Source organism: Hippocampus comes, unplaced genomic scaffold, assembly GCF_001891065.2.
Source record: "Hippocampus comes isolate QL1 unplaced genomic scaffold, H_comes_QL1_v1.1 scaffold81, whole genome shotgun sequence".
In the NCBI taxonomy this organism is placed as follows: domain Eukaryota; kingdom Metazoa; phylum Chordata; class Actinopteri; order Syngnathiformes; family Syngnathidae; genus Hippocampus; species Hippocampus comes.
The window spans coordinates 704,945-723,412 of record NW_017806179.1 but is presented as its reverse complement, the minus strand read 5'-3'; the positions used below and the strand labels follow the sequence as shown (position 1 = coordinate 723,412).

At 54.8% G+C, this 18,468-nt stretch overlaps 1 protein-coding gene across 8 annotated transcripts in view; it reads left to right on the top strand.

Annotated features, from left to right (window-relative positions):
- Window positions 1-26: 26 nt before the first annotated feature.
- LOC109532675 (filamin-C-like) overlaps window positions 27-18,468 on the top strand; it is a 19,880-nt gene continuing 1,438 nt past the window's right edge. The window contains exons 1-47 of one of the 8 annotated variants that reach the window (XM_019897649.1): window positions 28-227; window positions 2,009-2,320; window positions 4,011-4,259; window positions 4,346-4,443; window positions 4,551-4,701; window positions 4,876-4,994; window positions 5,061-5,138; window positions 5,201-5,363; window positions 5,443-5,643; window positions 5,791-5,916; window positions 6,287-6,424; window positions 6,501-6,627; window positions 6,709-6,845; window positions 6,924-7,117; window positions 7,182-7,295; window positions 7,462-7,605; window positions 7,773-7,896; window positions 7,975-8,135; window positions 8,497-8,587; window positions 8,744-8,913; window positions 8,987-9,104; window positions 9,434-9,696; window positions 9,769-10,366; window positions 10,470-10,643; window positions 10,764-10,926; window positions 11,036-11,196; window positions 11,263-11,430; window positions 11,556-11,679; window positions 11,754-11,910; window positions 12,033-12,149; window positions 12,683-12,872; window positions 12,946-12,969; window positions 13,338-13,585; window positions 13,923-14,022; window positions 14,093-14,233; window positions 14,531-14,659; window positions 14,787-14,960; window positions 15,041-15,202; window positions 15,288-15,491; window positions 15,551-15,703; window positions 15,915-16,037; window positions 16,201-16,440; window positions 16,604-17,011; window positions 17,095-17,210; window positions 17,365-17,497; window positions 17,578-17,754; window positions 17,844-18,062. In XM_019897649.1, coding sequence (XP_019753208.1) covers window positions 176-227; window positions 2,009-2,320; window positions 4,011-4,259; window positions 4,346-4,443; window positions 4,551-4,701; window positions 4,876-4,994; window positions 5,061-5,138; window positions 5,201-5,363; window positions 5,443-5,643; window positions 5,791-5,916; window positions 6,287-6,424; window positions 6,501-6,627; window positions 6,709-6,845; window positions 6,924-7,117; window positions 7,182-7,295; window positions 7,462-7,605; window positions 7,773-7,896; window positions 7,975-8,135; window positions 8,497-8,587; window positions 8,744-8,913; window positions 8,987-9,104; window positions 9,434-9,696; window positions 9,769-10,366; window positions 10,470-10,643; window positions 10,764-10,926; window positions 11,036-11,196; window positions 11,263-11,430; window positions 11,556-11,679; window positions 11,754-11,910; window positions 12,033-12,149; window positions 12,683-12,872; window positions 12,946-12,969; window positions 13,338-13,585; window positions 13,923-14,022; window positions 14,093-14,233; window positions 14,531-14,659; window positions 14,787-14,960; window positions 15,041-15,202; window positions 15,288-15,491; window positions 15,551-15,703; window positions 15,915-16,037; window positions 16,201-16,440; window positions 16,604-17,011; window positions 17,095-17,210; window positions 17,365-17,497; window positions 17,578-17,754; window positions 17,844-18,062 — 7,933 coding nt within the window. In that variant the 5' untranslated portion in view covers window positions 28-175. Of the gene's footprint in view, window positions 540-2,008; window positions 2,321-4,010; window positions 4,260-4,345; window positions 4,444-4,550; window positions 4,702-4,875; window positions 4,995-5,060; window positions 5,139-5,200; window positions 5,364-5,442; window positions 5,644-5,790; window positions 5,917-6,286; window positions 6,425-6,500; window positions 6,628-6,708; window positions 6,846-6,923; window positions 7,118-7,181; window positions 7,296-7,461; window positions 7,606-7,772; window positions 7,897-7,974; window positions 8,136-8,496; window positions 8,588-8,743; window positions 8,914-8,986; window positions 9,105-9,433; window positions 9,697-9,768; window positions 10,367-10,469; window positions 10,644-10,763; window positions 10,927-11,035; window positions 11,197-11,262; window positions 11,431-11,555; window positions 11,680-11,753; window positions 11,911-12,032; window positions 12,150-12,682; window positions 12,873-12,945; window positions 12,970-13,337; window positions 13,586-13,922; window positions 14,023-14,092; window positions 14,234-14,530; window positions 14,660-14,786; window positions 14,961-15,040; window positions 15,203-15,287; window positions 15,492-15,550; window positions 15,704-15,914; window positions 16,038-16,200; window positions 16,441-16,603; window positions 17,012-17,094; window positions 17,211-17,330; window positions 17,498-17,577; window positions 17,755-17,843; window positions 18,063-18,468 lie in introns of those variants that run through there. The other 7 variants (XM_019897657.1, XM_019897652.1, XM_019897651.1 and 4 more) reach the window with 7 other exon arrangements.

The window sequence follows — 18,468 nt, the reverse complement described above, 5'->3', positions numbered from 1 at the left end:
CGACCCCCACCCTGTCCAATGAGCTGGCGGCTGGCTATCAGGCCGCGTGTTATTATGGTCTGGCAAGAACATTCCAGGGAGTCCTCCACACTGAGGCACACGCTCGCTCCTTCTGAGGCGGAAACTCGTCTCGTGCCACTTTTGCGCTGGTTTGGCGCGCTGTTCGGGCCCCACCATGATGCCACAGCAGCACCTCCAGACTTTGCCGCTGGATGACGATCCGGAAGATGAGCAGGAATTGGAGGAGATGCCGGCCACGGAGAAGGACCTGGCCGAAGACGCGCCCTGGAAGAAGATCCAGCAGAACACCTTCACCAGGTGGTGCAATGAGCACCTGAAGTGCGTCCACAAGTGCATGCTGGACCTGCAGAAGGACCTGGCGGACGGCCTGAGGCTCATTGCCCTGCTGGAGGTCTTGAGCCAGAAGAACATGTACCGCAAGTACCACGCCAGGCCCAACTTTCGCCAGATGAAGCTGGAGAACGTGTCGGTAGCGCTGGAGTTCCTGGAGCGACAACACATCCGCCTGGTGTCCATCGGTGAGTGTGGAATCTGGGTGTGGGGGGTGTGGGGGAGGGTTAGATGCTCAACCACAAACTCGCTCACACTTTTGATTGACGGCACGTGAAAAGTTCCTTTCAAAGCCTAAGATGAGCTCCCGACGCGGCCTCGCGGAGGTCCGGGCTCTGTTTTTCGGGGCCGTCCTGATTGACAGAGCAACAGCTGAGTTCCGCCGTCCCCCCCGAGCCCCAAACTCAAAATAGAAGCGCTTTGCTCTTTTAGGCTTTACGATACCTCGCGCCATGGCATAACACGTAGATCACAATGTCATTTTCATCCACTCCCAGTCCAAACTGTCGAGAAGATCATTATGGAAAGCCATTTGAGTATTTCTTCCATATCCTTGATACTTAGCACAAGGTCCGGCCACTCCTCGTCCTCACGAGTAAGACCATTCAGCGCCTGAATAGGATGGCCGTGTCTTACTTGAAAACTGTCGTTACACCTTTGACTGACGCGTACGCAATTTAACCTGACGAGTAAACTCGTGTGCTGCCCTGGTCACTCCTGGGCGCGTAGTCGTAGCCTGCCATCACAGCTTCCCATAAAGCACTCTTTGTCCACACCAACAGGACAAATTTGGCAGACATTACTCGAAAGGCAAAATTCGAAAACTTGCAACACACTCGTCGGACAGTCATAGGACAACGACATGAGTGAGGCCAAAACCCGTGCGAGTTGAAATTTAAGAGGACTCCTCGTGTTCCATGTTAATTGGTAGAATTTGACAAGGTCTCGCCAACCACATGAGCGACGGCGTCTTCAGCTGTTCCCTCTCAACAAGTGTGGACGCAATGCACGGCTTTTTTCCTGGACTTTTGTGTCAGCTGTTGTTTTATAGCTGACAGGTGTGTGTGTGTCTAAGAATATGAATGAATGAATAGTTTAATGCCTGAATGATGACGTTCCTGTCACACAAGCATCTTTTGACCCGTGCAGTCATTTGGGTGCATGCTCCACCGTTTTTGGGTCATGGGGGGACGCTCCTTTGGGGTCAGAATCGGGTTGAAACAGTGGCGGGAATGATTCCGTCCTGCGGGGGGCGGCGGGGTGCCAACAAGCCGAACAAATAGTTTCCCTGTGTGCTCATCTGTCCCACTTCCTGCTCGTGGAACACTTTCCCTCCAACGTCACACATGATCTGTGTGTTTGTCCTGTTGCCATGGAGAATGAGCTTTTGTGTGCAACAAAGAAGTCTCTTGAGTGGGCCAAGAAGAAGAATTCTTCAGACTTGCAATGGAGCAAAAAGAAGGGCAAGTCAACAGGAAGTCAGGTGTTCAAATCCTCAATGAAGGGGTGGCAACTTTACCTATGTGGCTATGCTAACGAGGAGCGGTGGGGAAGATCCATCCCTCCATGCCGTAGCCTAGTGGGCGGGGGTGGGGGGGGCCACCCTGAACCTCTTGCTAGCCAATCACAGGGCACACATCGACAAACGATCCGGAAGATGAGCAGGAATTGGAGGAGATGCCGGCCACGGAGAAGGACCTGGCCGAAGACGCGCCCTGGAAGAAGATCCAGCAGAACACCTTCACCAGGTGGTGCAATGAGCACCTGAAGTGCGTCCACAAGTGCATGCTGGACCTGCAGAAGGACCTGGCGGACGGCCTGAGGCTCATTGCCCTGCTGGAGGTCTTGAGCCAGAAGAACATGTACCGCAAGTACCACGCCAGGCCCAACTTTCGCCAGATGAAGCTGGAGAACGTGTCGGTAGCGCTGGAGTTCCTGGAGCGACAACACATCCGCCTGGTGTCCATCGGTGAGTGTGGAATCTGGGTGTGGGGGGTGTGGGGGAGGGTTAGATGCTCAACCACAAACTCGCTCACACTTTTGATTGACGGCACGTGAAAAGTTCCTTTCAAAGCCTAAGATGAGCTCCCGACGCGGCCTCGCGGAGGTCCGGGCTCTGTTTTTCGGGGCCGTCCTGATTGACAGAGCAACAGCTGAGTTCCGCCGTCCCCCCCGAGCCCCAAACTCAAAATAGAAGCGCTTTGCTCTTTTAGGCTTTACGATACCTCGCGCCATGGCATAACACGTAGATCACAATGTCATTTTCATCCACTCCCAGTCCAAACTGTCGAGAAGATCATTATGGAAAGCCATTTGAGTATTTCTTCCATATCCTTGATACTTAGCACAAGGTCCGGCCACTCCTCGTCCTCACGAGTAAGACCATTCAGCGCCTGAATAGGATGGCCGTGTCTTACTTGAAAACTGTCGTTACACCTTTGACTGACGCGTACGCAATTTAACCTGACGAGTAAACTCGTGTGCTGCCCTGGTCACTCCTGGGCGCGTAGTCGTAGCCTGCCATCACAGCTTCCCATAAAGCACTCTTTGTCCACACCAACAGGACAAATTTGGCAGACATTACTCGAAAGGCAAAATTCGAAAACTTGCAACACACTCGTCGGACAGTCATAGGACAACGACATGAGTGAGGCCAAAACCCGTGCGAGTTGAAATTTAAGAGGACTCCTCGTGTTCCATGTTAATTGGTAGAATTTGACAAGGTCTCGCCAACCACATGAGCGACGGCGTCTTCAGCTGTTCCCTCTCAACAAGTGTGGACACAATGCACGGCTTTTTTCCTGGACTTTTGTGTCAGCTGTTGTTTTATAGCTGACAGGTGTGTGTGTGTCTAAGAATATGAATGAATGAATAGTTTAATGCCTGAATGATGACGTTCCTGTCACACAAGCATCTTTTGACCCGTGCAGTCATTTGGGTGCATGCTCCACCGTTTTTGGGTCATGGGGGGACGCTCCTTTGGGGTCAGAATCGGGTTGAAACAGTCTCTGCATGGGGCTGCGGTGATGATTCCGTCCTGCGGGGGGCAGCGGGGTGCCAACAAGCCGAACAAATAGTTTCCCTGTGTGCTCATCTGTCCCACTTCCTGCTCGTGGAACACTTTCCCTCCAACGTCACACATGATCTGTGTGTTTGTCCTGTTGCCATGGAGAATGAGCTTTTGTGTGCAACAAAGAAGTCTCTTGAGTGGGCCAAGAAGAAGAATTCTTCAGACTTGCAATGGAGCAAAAAGAAGGGCAAGTCAACAGGAAGTCAGGTGTTCAAATCCTCAATGAAGGGGTGGCAACTTTACCTATGTGGCTATGCTAACGAGGAGCGGTGGGGAAGATCCATCCCTCCATGCCGTAGCCTAGTGGGCGGGGGTGGGGGGGGCCACCCTGAACCTCTTGCTAGCCAATCACAGGGCACACATCGACAAACAACCATCCACGCTCACAATCACACCTCGGGGACAATTTGGAGTGGTCCTTTCACCTGCCCTGCTAGCTCACCAGACCGTTGGTTGACAAACCCGTGCGTGTCATTTGACCAAGACGGAGCCACTCACTTTTCCGCTACCGGAAGTCATCTGGCACCTTTAGTTCACTAGTATTACGAAATGTTCTCGACGACCGTCCGCTTCTCATGACTCTCACCAGACTCAAAAGCCATCGTGGACGGGAATCTGAAGCTGATCCTCGGTCTGATCTGGACGCTCATCCTGCACTACTCAATCTCCTTACCCATGTGGGAGGACGAGGACGACAAGGACGCCAGGAAGCTGACACCCAAGCAGCGTCTTCTGGGCTGGATCCAGAACAAGGTGCCCCAGATGCCCATCACCAACTTCCACCGCGACTGGAGGGACGGCAAGGCACTGGGTGCCCTGGTGGACAATTGTGCCCCAGGTAAGGCACAGGACACTTTTTGTTCACAGAGCGACCGGAAGTAGATGAGCCCCGATCCTTACGACGAGTATTGTGCCTGTCTTCAGGTCTCTGTCCAGACTGGGAAACTTGGGATCCAGGTCAGCCAGTGGAGAACGCCAGAGAGGCCATGCAACAGGCAGATGACTGGTTGGGCGTTCCTCAGGTAACTTTCCGCATTTCCGTGCTGTCTTTTTGCTTTAATCCAAGGCGTGCGGTCCACCATTTGGAGAAGTTCCTATCTCAGGACCAGGGATTTTGCCACCTATGCAGGTCATCGCTCCAGAAGAGATCGTGGACCCCAACGTGGACGAGCACTCGGTTATGACCTACCTGTCACAGTTTCCCAAAGCCAAACTGAAGCCGGGCGCCCCCTTGAGGGCAAAGACTCTGCATCCCAAGAAGGCCAAAGCCTTTGGGCCCGGTGGGTAGTACGGCAGAACTCGTGACCATGCTGAGTGGTGCGACCTTGTCGTCTGGAGGACATTTTGTTATCCTTTTCAGTTCCGGTCACCCAAAAGTCCCCCGGGGCCTTTTGTTTCCAAACATGGTGAAAGGTCTCCAGTAGAGAAAAATGTTCTTCTCTTCTGGGCTGCAGGCATTGAAGCTCGTGGGAACGTGGTTCTCAAACCAGCAGAATTTCTGGTGGAAACGGTGGAGGCCGGACTGGGCGAGATTCTGGTTTATGTTGAAGACTTGGAGGGGCACACAGAAGAGGTGGGCACAGCAGGTCGACTGGGCTGGTTCAAAAGAAATCAAGGTCAACGGTGTGTGTTTCTTCAGGCCCGAGTGATCCCCAACAATGACAAGAACCGAACCTACTCGGTGGTCTACCTACCCAAAGTGGAGGGTCTCCATAAAGTAAGTTGATCAAGCAACTGCTTCGAGCAACCTGCCCTGCTCATTTGCTTCCTCTCTACCAGGTCAAGGTTCTGTTTGCGGGCCAAGACATTGACGGGAGCCCTTTCATGGTCCATGTCTCCAAAGCGATGGGGGACCCGACCCGGGTGCAGGCTCGCGGCCCGGGACTGCAGAACGCGGGAAACATGGCTACCAAGCCGACCTACTTTGACATCTACACAGCCGGTCTCCATCTGTTCCGTCACACCTCTTAGTGTCCTTGCGCAGGGTCCTCTCAATGCGTGCCCCTTACTTGGCCCACTAGGCGCTGGCGCTGGTGATGTGGGTGTGACCATCGTGGACTCAAATGGGCGCCGGGACACCGTGGAGGTGGTTCTGGAGAACAAAGGGGACAGCATCTTCCGATGCACCTATGTACCCGTGCTGGAGGGGCCGCACACCGTCTACGTCACTTTTGCCGGACAGCAGGTTCCCAGAAGCCCCTTCCCCGTCTTCATTGCCAAAGGTATGACTTTGCACCCTGGCCACAATTGATTCTCGATCACGTGACTTGGTCCCGTGACACTGACGTGACTCGGACTCTTACCGTCTGACTTGGACGCCTGATCGATCATTTGGTCTGGACACACATTTGGTCTGCTCCCTTCATCAGCTCCACAGAGCGTGTCGCTCCCCCCACCGGTGTCTGCCGTGTCTCCGGCGCAGCTTGTGCCTCAGTCAGTATGCGCCCCGCCAAAGAGAGCCCCCCCTCCAACGCCACCTAAACCCAGGCGACCAAGTTAGTAGAGGCGGGAGCCGGACTTATGCCGCCGCCCCTCAGCGAGCGATGAACTGGGCTCGCCCTTGCTGCGTTGCATGCGTCTGTACAGCTATGATCACCTCGCCAGACGTCAGCCAGCGATGGCGAATTGGCATGTCTGGCGGCTTCAGTTGGGCTGTTTCCTTTCTCCCGATTTCTTCACCTCATTAATGTGATCTGCTTCCCCCTCCTCCTCTTCAGATAATGTCATCGTTTCACCTTTTATTGATTGTCATTTCACTTCACCTTTTTATTTCTTCCCTTTACCACGACTAACGCTGCTCCGTGTGTCATGCGAGCTGACGGAAACACAATCTGACATGCGGCCACTTCTGATTGCTCCTTGCAGCCTGCAACCCAAACGCCTGCAGGGCTTTCGGCCGAGGTCTGCAGCCCAAAGGTCTGAGGGTGAAGGAAGTGGCCGAGTTTAAAGTGGACGCCCGAAGCAGCGGAACCGGCGAGCTGCGGGTGGCGGTGAAGGGACCGAGTGAGCATCTTCACCGCACAATGGCAGCTTTGAAGGTGACGCGCGGTTAAGCTTGGACTCCACGTGTTCACTGCAGACGGCCTGGAGAACCCCGTGAAGGTGGTTGAGGTGGACAGCAGCCGCTACGAGTGTAACTACTACCCCATCGTGACAGGAAGTTACATCATCAACATCACTTGGGGTGGTCACAGCATCCCGCGCAGGTGAACCTCAAACAACGTCAACAAGTGGAGAGTGGAGTATTCATTGTTTTGTTTTTGGGGGTGTGGGGGGGATGTCTTCAGTCCCTTTCAAGTCTACGTGAGTGAGGAGGCCGGGCCTCAGAAGGTGCGGGCCTGGGGTCCTGGTCTGGAGACGGGTATGGTGGGAAAGAGTGCCGACTTTGTTGTGGAGGCCATCGGGACGGAGGTGGGAACCCTCGGTATGTCCCCACGCTTCGAAATGTCAAGTTGGAAGAAGGACGCGGCTGAGTGAGAATGACCGTTTTTGGGGTGGTCAGGCTTCTCCATCGAGGGTCCGTCTCAGGCCAAGATAGAGTGCGATGACAAAGGGGACGGCTCGTGTGACGTCAGGTACTGGCCCACTGAAGCCGGCGACTACGCCGTCCACGTCATATGTGACGACGAGGATGTGAAGGACAGCCCCTTCATCGCGCACATCCTGCCTGCTGCGATGGATCTTCACCCAGAAAAGGTGACGCCGGCGAGACCGGAACCAAGATGGAAAGTGGCTCAACACGCTGTTGACTATCCCCCAGGTGAGGTGCTACGGACCGGGCCTCGAACCCGTCGGCTGCATCATCAACAAACCGGCGGATTTCACCATCGACAGCCGAGCCGCCGGCGCCGGCGAGCTCAGGCTCTACGCTCAGGTGAGGACTTGCCCACCACTAAACCCCTCTCGATCATCTTCTCTCTCTCTCTCTCACTCTGTCAAAGAGTCTGAGAGGGCCTCTGTTGTGACCTGGCGCTACTTCAAGCAAAGTGACCTGAGGAGTAATCCGCCATCTCCATCTCCTTTCTCAATGTCCCACGCAGGATGCCGAAGGCTGCCCGATAGACGTGGAGATAAGGGACAATGGCGACGAGACCTTCTTGTGTGTTTACATCCCCACAAAGCCCATCAAGCACACCATCGTCATTACGTGGGCTGAGGTCAACGTTCCCAACAGCCCCTTCAGGGTACCGTGAGCTCCGCCTCTAACCTCTTGCCACAAGCACTCTTACCAAAAAGTGAATTTAAAAGTTTTACACCCCAATAGATCAAGACCTTACAGTATATATCTGTGTCAAGGTCAGGGGGATGGTAAAACAAAAGCCATTCCTGAGTTCGATGTGTTTGTGAGCAGGTGAGCATCGGAGAGGGCAGCCACCCGCAAAATGTGAAGGTTTTCGGTCCCGGCGTGGAGAGAAGCGGACTCAAGGCCAACGAGCCCACCTACTTCACGGTGGACTGTGGCGAGGCGGGACAAGGTGAGACACCACTTGTACATCCTTCTTCCACAGACGGACACCTGGCCACTTGTCCCTCCACTGCCCCCCCCCCGCCAGGTGACGTCAGCATTGGCATCAAGTGCGCGCCTGGTGTGGTCGGACCAGCCGAGGCCGGCATCGACTTCGATATCATCAAAAATGACAACGACACGTTCACGGTCAAGTACACGCCGCCGGCCCCGGGCCAGTACACCATCATGGTGCTCTTCGCCGACCAGGTGAGACGCAGAAAAAAACAGAGCACCTTAAGAAGTCAAATACAGAGGTACCTTGCAAGGGGGGGAAGGGTTAAGTTTCATGCGCCATGCTCCCGCCAAGTATTTTTGTCGCCTTCAATAAACATCCGGAAGGACACCGGCTCGAGCAGGAGCTGAAGCTTGGAACTAAAATGTTATCTCGTAAAACAACACAAAACCTTGATCGAGGCACAGCTCGTAACTTTAAAAAAATGTCAAAATCAATCAAGGCACCTCATTTACTGTACATGGTGTAGCATCTTTCAGTGTACCCAAGGACACTGAACAATGACTCACGCTGATTTGAAACAAAACCATGCGCCTTCTTTTATTGTTAAAACAGGAAATTCCAATCAGCCCCTTTCGGATAAAAGTGGATCCTTCCCATGACGCGGCCAAAGTGAGAGCAGAAGGACCTGGACTCAACAAATTGGGTCAGCTAATGTAAAGAACAGTTGTCGAATGTCCATTTTATTATTATATAAAGTGTATGTGTGTGTATATGTATGTATATGTATATGTATATATATATATTATTTTTTTGGGATGAACGCCCGCATGAATCACTTGGATGTTTTGTTCCGGCGAAGGTGTAGAAGCAGGAAAGCCAACACACTTCACCATCTACACCAAAGGAGCCGGCAAAGCTCAGCCCGAGGTCCACTTTGGAGGCGGCGCGAAAGGTGACATGGTTCGAGACTTTGAGATCATCGACAACCACGACTACTCGTACACAGTCCGCTACACCGCGACACACCAGGTGAGTTGACCTCTGACTTTGTGAGCATGCATGCATGCGTCTGTCAACGTCCTGTTGTTTTGTCATTCTTCAGGGAAGTTTGTCCATCACCGTCCTCCACGGGGGCGACGCCATTCCCAAAAGTCCATTTCACATCAAAGTGGCTCCACCTCTGGACCTCAGCAAAGTTCTCGTTCACAACCTGAACAACAGTCAGTATAAGTTTTCTTTTTACACGAAATTCTTGCGTAATCATTCGGTCGAGGAACTATGTTGAAATGACTTGAGAAGCTTCATGTAGGTGGGATTTATATATTTTTTTTCGAATCTTAAAAAGGTTTCTTATCTTTGGCAGGAAACAAAAAAACAAAAAAAAAAGCATTTAACAGTTTTGGTCGTGTGTGTGGTGTGCGCAGATAATCTCAGCACAGCTCCCCTCACACACAAAGAATTATGACTCGCATCATTTTGCTTGTCATCGTCCACTGCATGATGCACATTGTGCGGAGATGTATTTTGACATCGGCAATGTGTCAATCAGAGGTGAACGTCGGAAAGGATCAGGAGTTCAGCGTCAGTACTTCGGGCGCCGGCGGTCAGGGCCAACTGGATGTGAAGATCATTTCTCCCTCTCACCGACCGATTCCATGCAAGCTGGAGTCCGGCGCAGCCAATGAGATTCATTCGGTGAGGTACATCCCGTCGGAGGAGGGGCCTTACAGAGTGGAAATCAGCTATGACGGGAACCCCATCCCGGGAAGTCCCTTGGCAGTGGAGGCCACCTTACCCCCCGACCCCTCCAAGGTGAGTTTCCCGTGTGAAGAAGACGGGGGGCTCGTTTCAGGCACATCAACGGCATCCTTCCTGGCCTCACAGGTGCAAGCCTACGGCCCGGGTCTCGAGGGCGGCGTGGTGGGTAAACCGGCCCACTTTGCCATCGACACAAAGGGAGCGGGCACCGGTGGTTTAGGCCTGACAGTGGAGGGTCCCTGCGAGGCCAAGATCGAATGCCAGGACAATGGCGACGGGTCTTGCTCCGTGTCCTACCTGCCCACCGAGCCCGGCGAGTACAACATCAACATCCTGTTCGCTGACCAACACATCCCCGGCTCCCCTTTTAAGGCCGCCGTCCAGTCCCCGTTCGACCCCAGCAGGGTGACGGCCAGCGGGCCCGGTTTGGAGCAGGGGAAAGCCCACCAAGCCGGTTCCTTCCTGGTGGACTGCTCCAAAGCCGGAGAGGCGGAGCTCACCATCGAGATCGTTTCCGAGTCCGGCTCCAAAGCCGAAGTTCACGTGGAGAACAACGGCGACGGAACCTACTCCATCACCTACATCCCGCGATCTCACGGCGCGTACACCATCACCATCAAGTACGGCGGACACCCGGTACCAAATTTCCCCACAGGCCTGCAAGTGGAAGCAGCCCTGGACATCAGCGGCGTCAAGGTCTACGGACCTGGCGTGGAACCCAGGGGTGAGAGAGGACAAATTCTTGCTTCATCCACTCGAGTACTTTTTTTCAGGGGTCCTCGAGGAGCGCGACCTGTTGTCCTTCACGTTCCCGTTCTCCTCACCAGGAGTCCTGAGAGAAGTCACCACACACTTCATCGTGGATGCCAGAAGTGTTTACCAGACGGCCGGCGGCCACGTCAAAGCGTACATTTCCAATCCGTCAGGCGCCAGCACAGACGCCTACATTATGGACAAGGCCGACGGCACGTACCACGTGGAGTACACACCTTTCGAGGACGGTCAGTGACTTGACTCGGTGCCATGACAATGGCACCTGGACTAACGAGTGCCCCAAGTCGCCATTGTTTGCGGGTCGTGTGGACGCTCGGTTCTAGTGCGGGCTTTGTATTTTTTGGCAGGTCTGCATGTCATCGAGGTGTTGCTGGATGATGACACAGTCCCCAAGAGTCCCTTCAGGGTGTCCGTAAGTGAAGGTTGTGACCCAAGTCGAGTTCAGGCCTACGGGCCGGGCCTGCAGGAGGGTCTGGTCAACAAGCAAAACCGCTTTACAGTTGAGACCAGGTAACTCGACCCGACGGTCTCACAAGCTAAGATGAAAGTTTAGAACGTGTTAAAATGTCATTCCTACTAAGTTAAGCTCCCCACTTCCTTCCCGTGTTGCCCTTGTCAGGGGTGCAGGCACCGGGGGCCTTGGCCTAGCCATCGAGGGCCCGTCTGAGGCGAAGATGTCCTGCAAGGACAACAAAGATGGCAGCTGTAGTGTGGAGTACATTCCCTTCACTCCTGGAGAGTACGACGTCAATATCACCTTTGGGGGACTTTCCATTCCAGGTGCAGTCAAGCCTGTTTGGCCCCTCGCCGCGTTCCTTTCTCTGAACTTAAGGTTCATCGTTGCAGGAAGTCCATTTCGAGTCCCTGTGCGAGAGGTGGTGGACCCCACCAAAGTGCGCTGTTCCGGACCGGGCCTCGGAAGCGCCGTTCGTGCTCAGGTCTTTCAGACCTTTACGGTGGACTGCAGCAAGGCCGGCGTAGCCCCGTTGGAGGTCCAGATCTTCGGCCCCACAGGTGAGAAATGTGACACGTAACGAGGTTCACCCCGTCCGTCTGCTGACAACGCGAGTTGTCCAACGTGGCATAGCGTCCAAACATAGGACAACCCTGTCCTGAAGATGAACTTGTTGGTTGCACAGGTGTCACCGAGCCCATCAGCATCTTAGACAACGGTGATGGGACGCATACGGTGAATTACACCCCCGCCAACGACGGCGCTTACACCATCTACATCAAGTACGCCCAGCAGGAGGTCCCTCGGAGGTGAGGAGCGCTCACGACAATCACCGTATCCTCTGATCGAGATGATTTTGAGAGTGGGAACATTTCATTTTCAGTCCGTTCAAGATCAAGACCCTGCCGGCTCACGATGCCAGCAAAGTCCGCGCCAGCGGCCCCGGTCTGAATTCGTCGGGCGTTCCCGCCAGTCTGCCGGTAGAGTTCACCATCGACGCCAGAGATGCCGGCGAAGGACTGCTCACGGTTCAGATCGTGGTGAGACACAAGAAGCACAAAGACAAAAGCCGCGCTTTGACCTTCAGCTAACCACCTAACGTGAGCGCAGAAACGTTGACCGTGAACCCTGTCCGTGTGACCTCCTGTGCCGCCGGCTGCAGGGTCCTGACGGGTGCGGGCACCAGGCTTCCGTGTTTGTGCAGGACTGGCACACGCGTGTCTGGGAATCTCATATAGTCAAGAGAACCATCCCGTTCTCCATTCTTAAGAGAGCCTGTGTAAGGCCAACAACACACACCTACTCTTAGCAACAGCTCCTGCCTGACCTCATCTCATCCGTCCGCCTCGTTCGAGAAGCAAATTGGCATCAGTATCACATGAGCTTAAATTCTCGAGTTCTTCGGGAACTCCGTACTTGGGATCATGGGCTAATTCCTTCATCCATTTGTCTTCATCGCCCCCTCTTCAACACGATCATCATCATCCTCTTCTTCATCACCGCAAACTCGAGTCGTGGCTTGAAAGGTCACATTGCTGCCACCACTGGTCTCAAACGGGAGTGTTGAGCTGATCTACTCATACCCGAGGGATGGTTCTTCGCTGTACGAGCAAAGCAAACTGGCCTTCATCACTTCTTTCACCCGCACTCCTCCTCCTCATTCTAATCCATCACTTGTTCTGGAGAACATACGTTGGTTGGACAGACCGAAAGTGTGACCAAAGCTTGATTGCGCGGGCAGTTTGTAGACCTGTGGTGGGAAGCAGCGGTTGTGTCAGAGTTTGATTGTCTGACTGATTTGGCATTTATCAGGATCCTGAGAGCAAGCCCAAGAAGGCCAACATTCGGGACAACCGCGACGGCACCTACACGGTGTCCTACGTCCCGGACATCGCAGGCCGCTACACCATCACCATCAAGTATGGCGGGGACGAGATCCCGTACTCGCCGTACCGCATCCATGCTGCACCCTCTGGGGACGCCAGCAAGTGTCTCGTCACAGGTCAGACCCCCTCTCGCCATCCACCTGTCCTCCTTTCGTTTTTGGTCCTAATTGGCATCTCGTTGTCCTCCAGTGTCCATCGGAGGACATGGACCAGGTGAGTGTGCGCAACCTCGTTGTTCCCTTGACTGTTTGCTACCTAAGTCTGTGCCCTCGTTGGCCCTCGTTGGTCCTCGGGCTTCCCGATACACCGGAACCTTGACTTTTCATTTCTTCCGCGGCCAAGCTCGTAACTCACTCTACTCGGGTAGCAAATCAATACTCCTCATTGAAACGAAATATGCTCCCGGCAATTCTTTCCCTCTGTTCCTGGCAATTTGCTGGTTACTTTCCACTGCAATTTGGTTTCTAGCCACGGGTCGCCATGTATCTCTTCAACAACTTGACTCTATAAACTCTGAATTCAAAGTGATTTCCCAAAAAGCGCCAAGATGATCTGACCCGACGCGGCATTTATCGCGGCAGGGTCCGGTGTTGGCCCCACCATCCAGATTGGAGAGGAGACGGTCATCACGGTGGATGCCAAGGCTGCCGGGAAAGGCAAGGTCACCTGCAAGGTGTCCACGCCGGACGGGGCGGAACTGGACGTGGACGTGGTGGAAAATGCAGACGGGACGTTTGACATTTACTACACGGCGCCGGAACCCGGGAAGTACGTCATCACCATCCGCTTTGGAGGGGAGCACATCCCCAACAGTCCTTTCCACGTACTGGTGGGTTCCACACAAGCGTGACGTTGCTAACGAACATCCTCTTGGGCATGCACTTGATTGCCTTCGCTGGAGGGCCTCGTGAACAGACTAATCCCTCACGTTGTTGTTGAAGTCTTGTCTTCTTCCCATCAGGCCACTGGCACGGAGCGGAGTGACCTCTGGCCACTTCTTACTAATGAGCCGCATGTCTCTTCTGCATGATTGGCTGCTAAAAGCCACGCCCGTGCGATCCCGAAGGTGGCGCTCTTCGCCACCATGCGTTCATGCGCTCGCCCGCACAAAACACGCCGTCAAGTTCCTTCTGACGTCCACTGGTGTTTGACTCCGCCCCCTCCAGGCGACCAACGATGCCACGGGCTCCATCAATGAGACGGAGGCCGTGCTGCGGCCGTTTAGTCTGGTCATTCCCTTCACTGTGCAGACGGGCGACATCACGGGTGAGCCTGCTTTTCGTTGGACTCTCTGGTGAGTGGGCCGGTGATGATGTCATCACCGTACGCCACGCAGGTGAAGTGCGAATGCCGTCCGGTCGCGCGGCCCAACCACAGATCGTCGACAACAAGGACGGCACCGTCACCGTCAAGTACTCTCCGATCGAGTGCGGCCTGCATGAGATGGACATCAAGTACGAGGGCCAGCACATCTCAGGTACGCCGCTTTCTCACCTTTAACAGCAATCACAATCATGGGCCTACCCGAGACCGTTATCTTTTCTCCACCACCAATGAAAAGATGAGAAATATGAAGGTGCAATGCCGCGAAGACCACAGGGTAGAGAAAGTACCCCCCAAAAAAGTTGTTGAGTAAAATCCTACATGGAGGAGAAGAGCAAGAAACGCTCGGTCCATCAGAGAAGACCTCCGAGTCCTCTCTCGCTAGGAGGTTTGGAAAGGAAGAAAACAAAAAAAAAAAAAAAACAATTTGTGACCTCCCCGTCCACTGCAGGAAGTCCGCTTCAGTTCTTTGTGGATGCCGTGAATAGCGGTCACGTGACAGCGTACGGCCCGGGTTTGAGCCACGGTGTGGCCGGCTCGCCAGCCACCTTCACCATCGCTACCAAGGACGCCGGAGAAGGTAAGACGGTGGGAGACCTTCATCAAACTTCAGCAACCCGCCGTCTCTAACCTCCTCACTGTGAGAAGTGTCGAATGGATGAATTGCGTTTGCAATGACTGACTCCCGACGGTCCGCTTGGGCACAGGCGGTTTGTCTCTGGCAGTGGAAGGACCATCCAAAGCCGAAATCAGCTGCAAGGACAACAAAGATGGCACCTGCACTGTTTCCTACCTGCCCACAGCGCCTGGCGATTACATTATCATCGTCAAGTTTGATGACCAGCACATTGCCGGCAGTCCGTTCACCGCCAAGATCACCGGTACAAAGAGTGACGCGCTTGTTGATTGGCGGCCTTTCCCCTTGGGCCCGGTTCTGAAGCTCGTGTGCCGGTGACCCCAGGCAACGACCCTCTCGCCATGTCTCAGCTCAACGTCGGCACGGCGACCGACGTCTCCTTGAGGATCGTGGAGACGGACCTGGGCAGTCTGACGGCGACCATTCAAGCGCCATCGGGAAGCGAAGAGGCATGCCTGCTGAAGAGACTCCCCAACAGACACATTGGTATGTCCGCTAACCGGTTCTTACAAGGTGTCATGGAAAAAGAAAGACCGTTTGGCCGCTCACTGTTCTTTTCTCCCCCGTTCAGGCATCTCGTTCACACCCAAGGAAGTGGGCGAGCACGTGGTGAGCGTGAAGAAGGGCGGCAAGCACGTGACCAACAGCCCATTCAAGATCATGGTGGCGCAGTCCGAGATCGGGGATGCCAGCAAGGTGAAAGTGTTCGGGCCGGGACTGCTGGAGGGACGCACCTTCGAGGTGGCCCACTTCATCGTCGACACGAGGACCGCCGGTACGTCGAAATCGCCCACCCCTTTCCTGCACTTGCTAAGCGGGCGTGTGTTGCGGCAGGCTACGGAGGTCTGGGTCTATCCATCGAGGGTCCCAGCAAGGTGGACATCAACTGCGAGGACGTGGAGGACGGCACGTGCCGCGTCACTTACTGTCCCAGTGAGCCCGGAAACTACATCATCAACATCAAGTTTGCCAACCAGCACGTCCCAGGTAGAGAATGCAAGCGGCTATCACCAAGTGGAAAGCGACAGTTGTTGATGGCCTCCTAGCCATTGGAACGGAACAAACGATCAAAAATGACAAATGAAACACAAGCGACACGGAGGAGACACTAACACTGAACTATCCGTGTGCTCAATGGCAAAGCCGAGTCTTCCGTCAGAGCCGTGACTTCTTCCTGCGTGTGTTTCCACGGCAACAGGAAGTCCTTTCACCGTCAAAGTGTTTGGTGAGGGCAGGATGAAGGAGAGCATCACCAGGAAGCGGCAGGCGCCCGCCATTGCCACCGTGGGAAGCACATGTGACCTTGACCTCAAGATCCCGGGTAAGCTGTGACACGACTGGCTCTGCTCCACCAACTGCCTGGACCTTGATTTGACTTTTCGGGGAAAATGTATCCCAAGTAAAATACAGATGCGTGAAATCTCCACTTCAGTAAAGCAACAAAGGATTTGTACTCTGTGGCTGACCTCGCCCGCGTTCCACAGGCAACTGGTTTCAAATGGTTTCGGCGCAGGAGCGGGCGACTCGCACGTTCACGCGTAGCAGCCACACCTACACGCGCACCGAGCGCACAGAGATCAGCAAGACCCGTGGCGGCGAGACCAAGCGAGAGGTCCGCGTGGAGGAGAGCACGCAAGTTGGAGACCCCTTTCGGGACGTCTTTGGAGACTTCATGGGGCGGGAAAGTCTGAGCGGCTTTGGCGGAAAGTCGCCACCGCAGGATGGTACGTGAGACGACTGAGGGCCAAGGGGAGGGGAAAAACGGTTGACTCTTCATTGTCGGTTCCAATTGTGGATCCGTTCTCCTGATAGTATTTCGGCCACCGCTGATTAAAAAAAAAGATCTTCGCGTTGTCCTCTAAGCTGGAAAAGGTTTCCCTCCCTCAGGTGAGCCGGCCCACCAAGAGATGGCGGCTCAGGTGACCAGTCCCGGTGGCAAGTGTCAGGACGCCGAGATCATCCGCGGCGAGGATAGCACGTACAGCGTCCGCTTCGTGCCACAGGAAATGGGCGCTCACGTGGTGGAGGTCAAGTATCGCGGACAACATGTTCCCGGGAGCCCCTTCCAGTTCACCGTGGGCCCCTTGGGAGAGGGCGGCGCCCACAAGGTGCGGGCCGGCGGCACCGGGCTGGAACGGGGCGTGGCCAGCGTCCCAGCCGAGTTCAGCATCTGGACCAGAGAGGCGGGGGCCGGCGGGCTCTCCATCGCAGTGGAGGGTCCCAGCAAGGCAGAGATTGCCTTTGAGGACCGCAAGGACGGTTCCTGCGGCGTCTCCTATGTGGTCCAAGAGCCCGGTTCGACGCTCTTCCCGTCAAGCGCAACCTCCCCCAATTTGGTCTTCATCCGCTCATCTTCCTCTGCTCTCCCCCCTCGCCAGGAGACTACGAGGTTTCCATCAAGTTCAATGACGAGCATATCCCAGACTCGCCCTTCGTCGTCCCCGTGGCCGGTTTGTCGGACGGGGCCCGCCGCCTCACCATCACCAGCCTTCAGGTGAGACGCCAAGCCTTTCGCAAGGTTTTTCAGGACCGGTCAGCTTGAAGCAATCCATTTTCTGCCGCGGGGAAAGATGGTGGCGCGCGTTGTTTCTGAACCTTCTGAAATGCTCTTTAGCCTAGCCTGTCAGCATGGTGCCGGTGTCCCCTAGGATTCTGGACTCAAGGTGAACCAGGAAGCGTCCTTTGCGGTGCAGCTGAACGGAGCTCGAGGCGTCATCGACGCCAAGATCCACGCGCCTTCCGGAGCCACGGAGGAATGTTTGATCAGCCAGCTGGACGGCGGTAAGATGTCTGCCTCCGCTTTTGGGGGGACCACGCCCTTCAGAATCCATCCCGAAAGAAATGACCGTGTGCGTCGGCAGATCGGTACGCCATTCGGTTCGTCCCCAAAGAGAACGGCGTCCACTCCATCGACGTCCGATTCGGTGATAGCCACGTGCCCGGAAGCCCCTTCAAAATTCGCGTGGGGGAGCCCGGTCAGGCGGGAGACCCCAGCAAGGTGTCGGCTTCGGGGCCCGGCCTGGAAAGGGGGATCACAGGTGAGCAAGAAGTCGAGTAAAGTCATGACAGTGCTCGGATCAGTCAAGTCCCAAATCTTCAAGTCCGCCTCGTGGTTTGTCCCTGGCAGGGGTCGCGTCAGAGTTCACGGTGAACACGTGTAAGGCCGGCAGTGGAGCTCTGTCCGTGACCATCGACGGTCCCTCCAAAGTCCAGATGAGCTGCCAGGAATGTACCGAAGGCTACCTGGTGTCCTACACCCCAATGGCTCCCGGGAGCTACCTGATCTCCGTCAAGTACGCGGGAGCGCAGCACATCGTCGGCAGCCCCTTCAAGGCCAAAGTCTCAGGTGGGCTTGGACCACAACGCCAGCTAGAGCTGTCCCTCATCTCATGGAGCAGGCGAGACATTTTCAGACGACTGCTTTACTTTATTTGCAGATTCGTACCATCAGACAACGCGCGCACAAAGAAAATCACCTCTCCCCGCTTGCCAATGGAGCTAATCTAAGATTCAAAATGTCATCTTCGGTTTTTCTTTCCGTTACTTTGGTCTGTTGTGGCCGTTTCCTTGAGGTTCGGGACTCTTTGTATATCCCGAAGCTCCTCCATCCCGAGTCTTGGAGCTCATTGGGACAAAATTCTAGGACATCACCTCAAGAAAGGCTATCTGAAGAAGCCTTGGAGAGATGATGACGTGCCATTTATACCCCCCCCCCCCCCCTCCCAGCCAGGTGTTCTTTTAGCCACAATAAA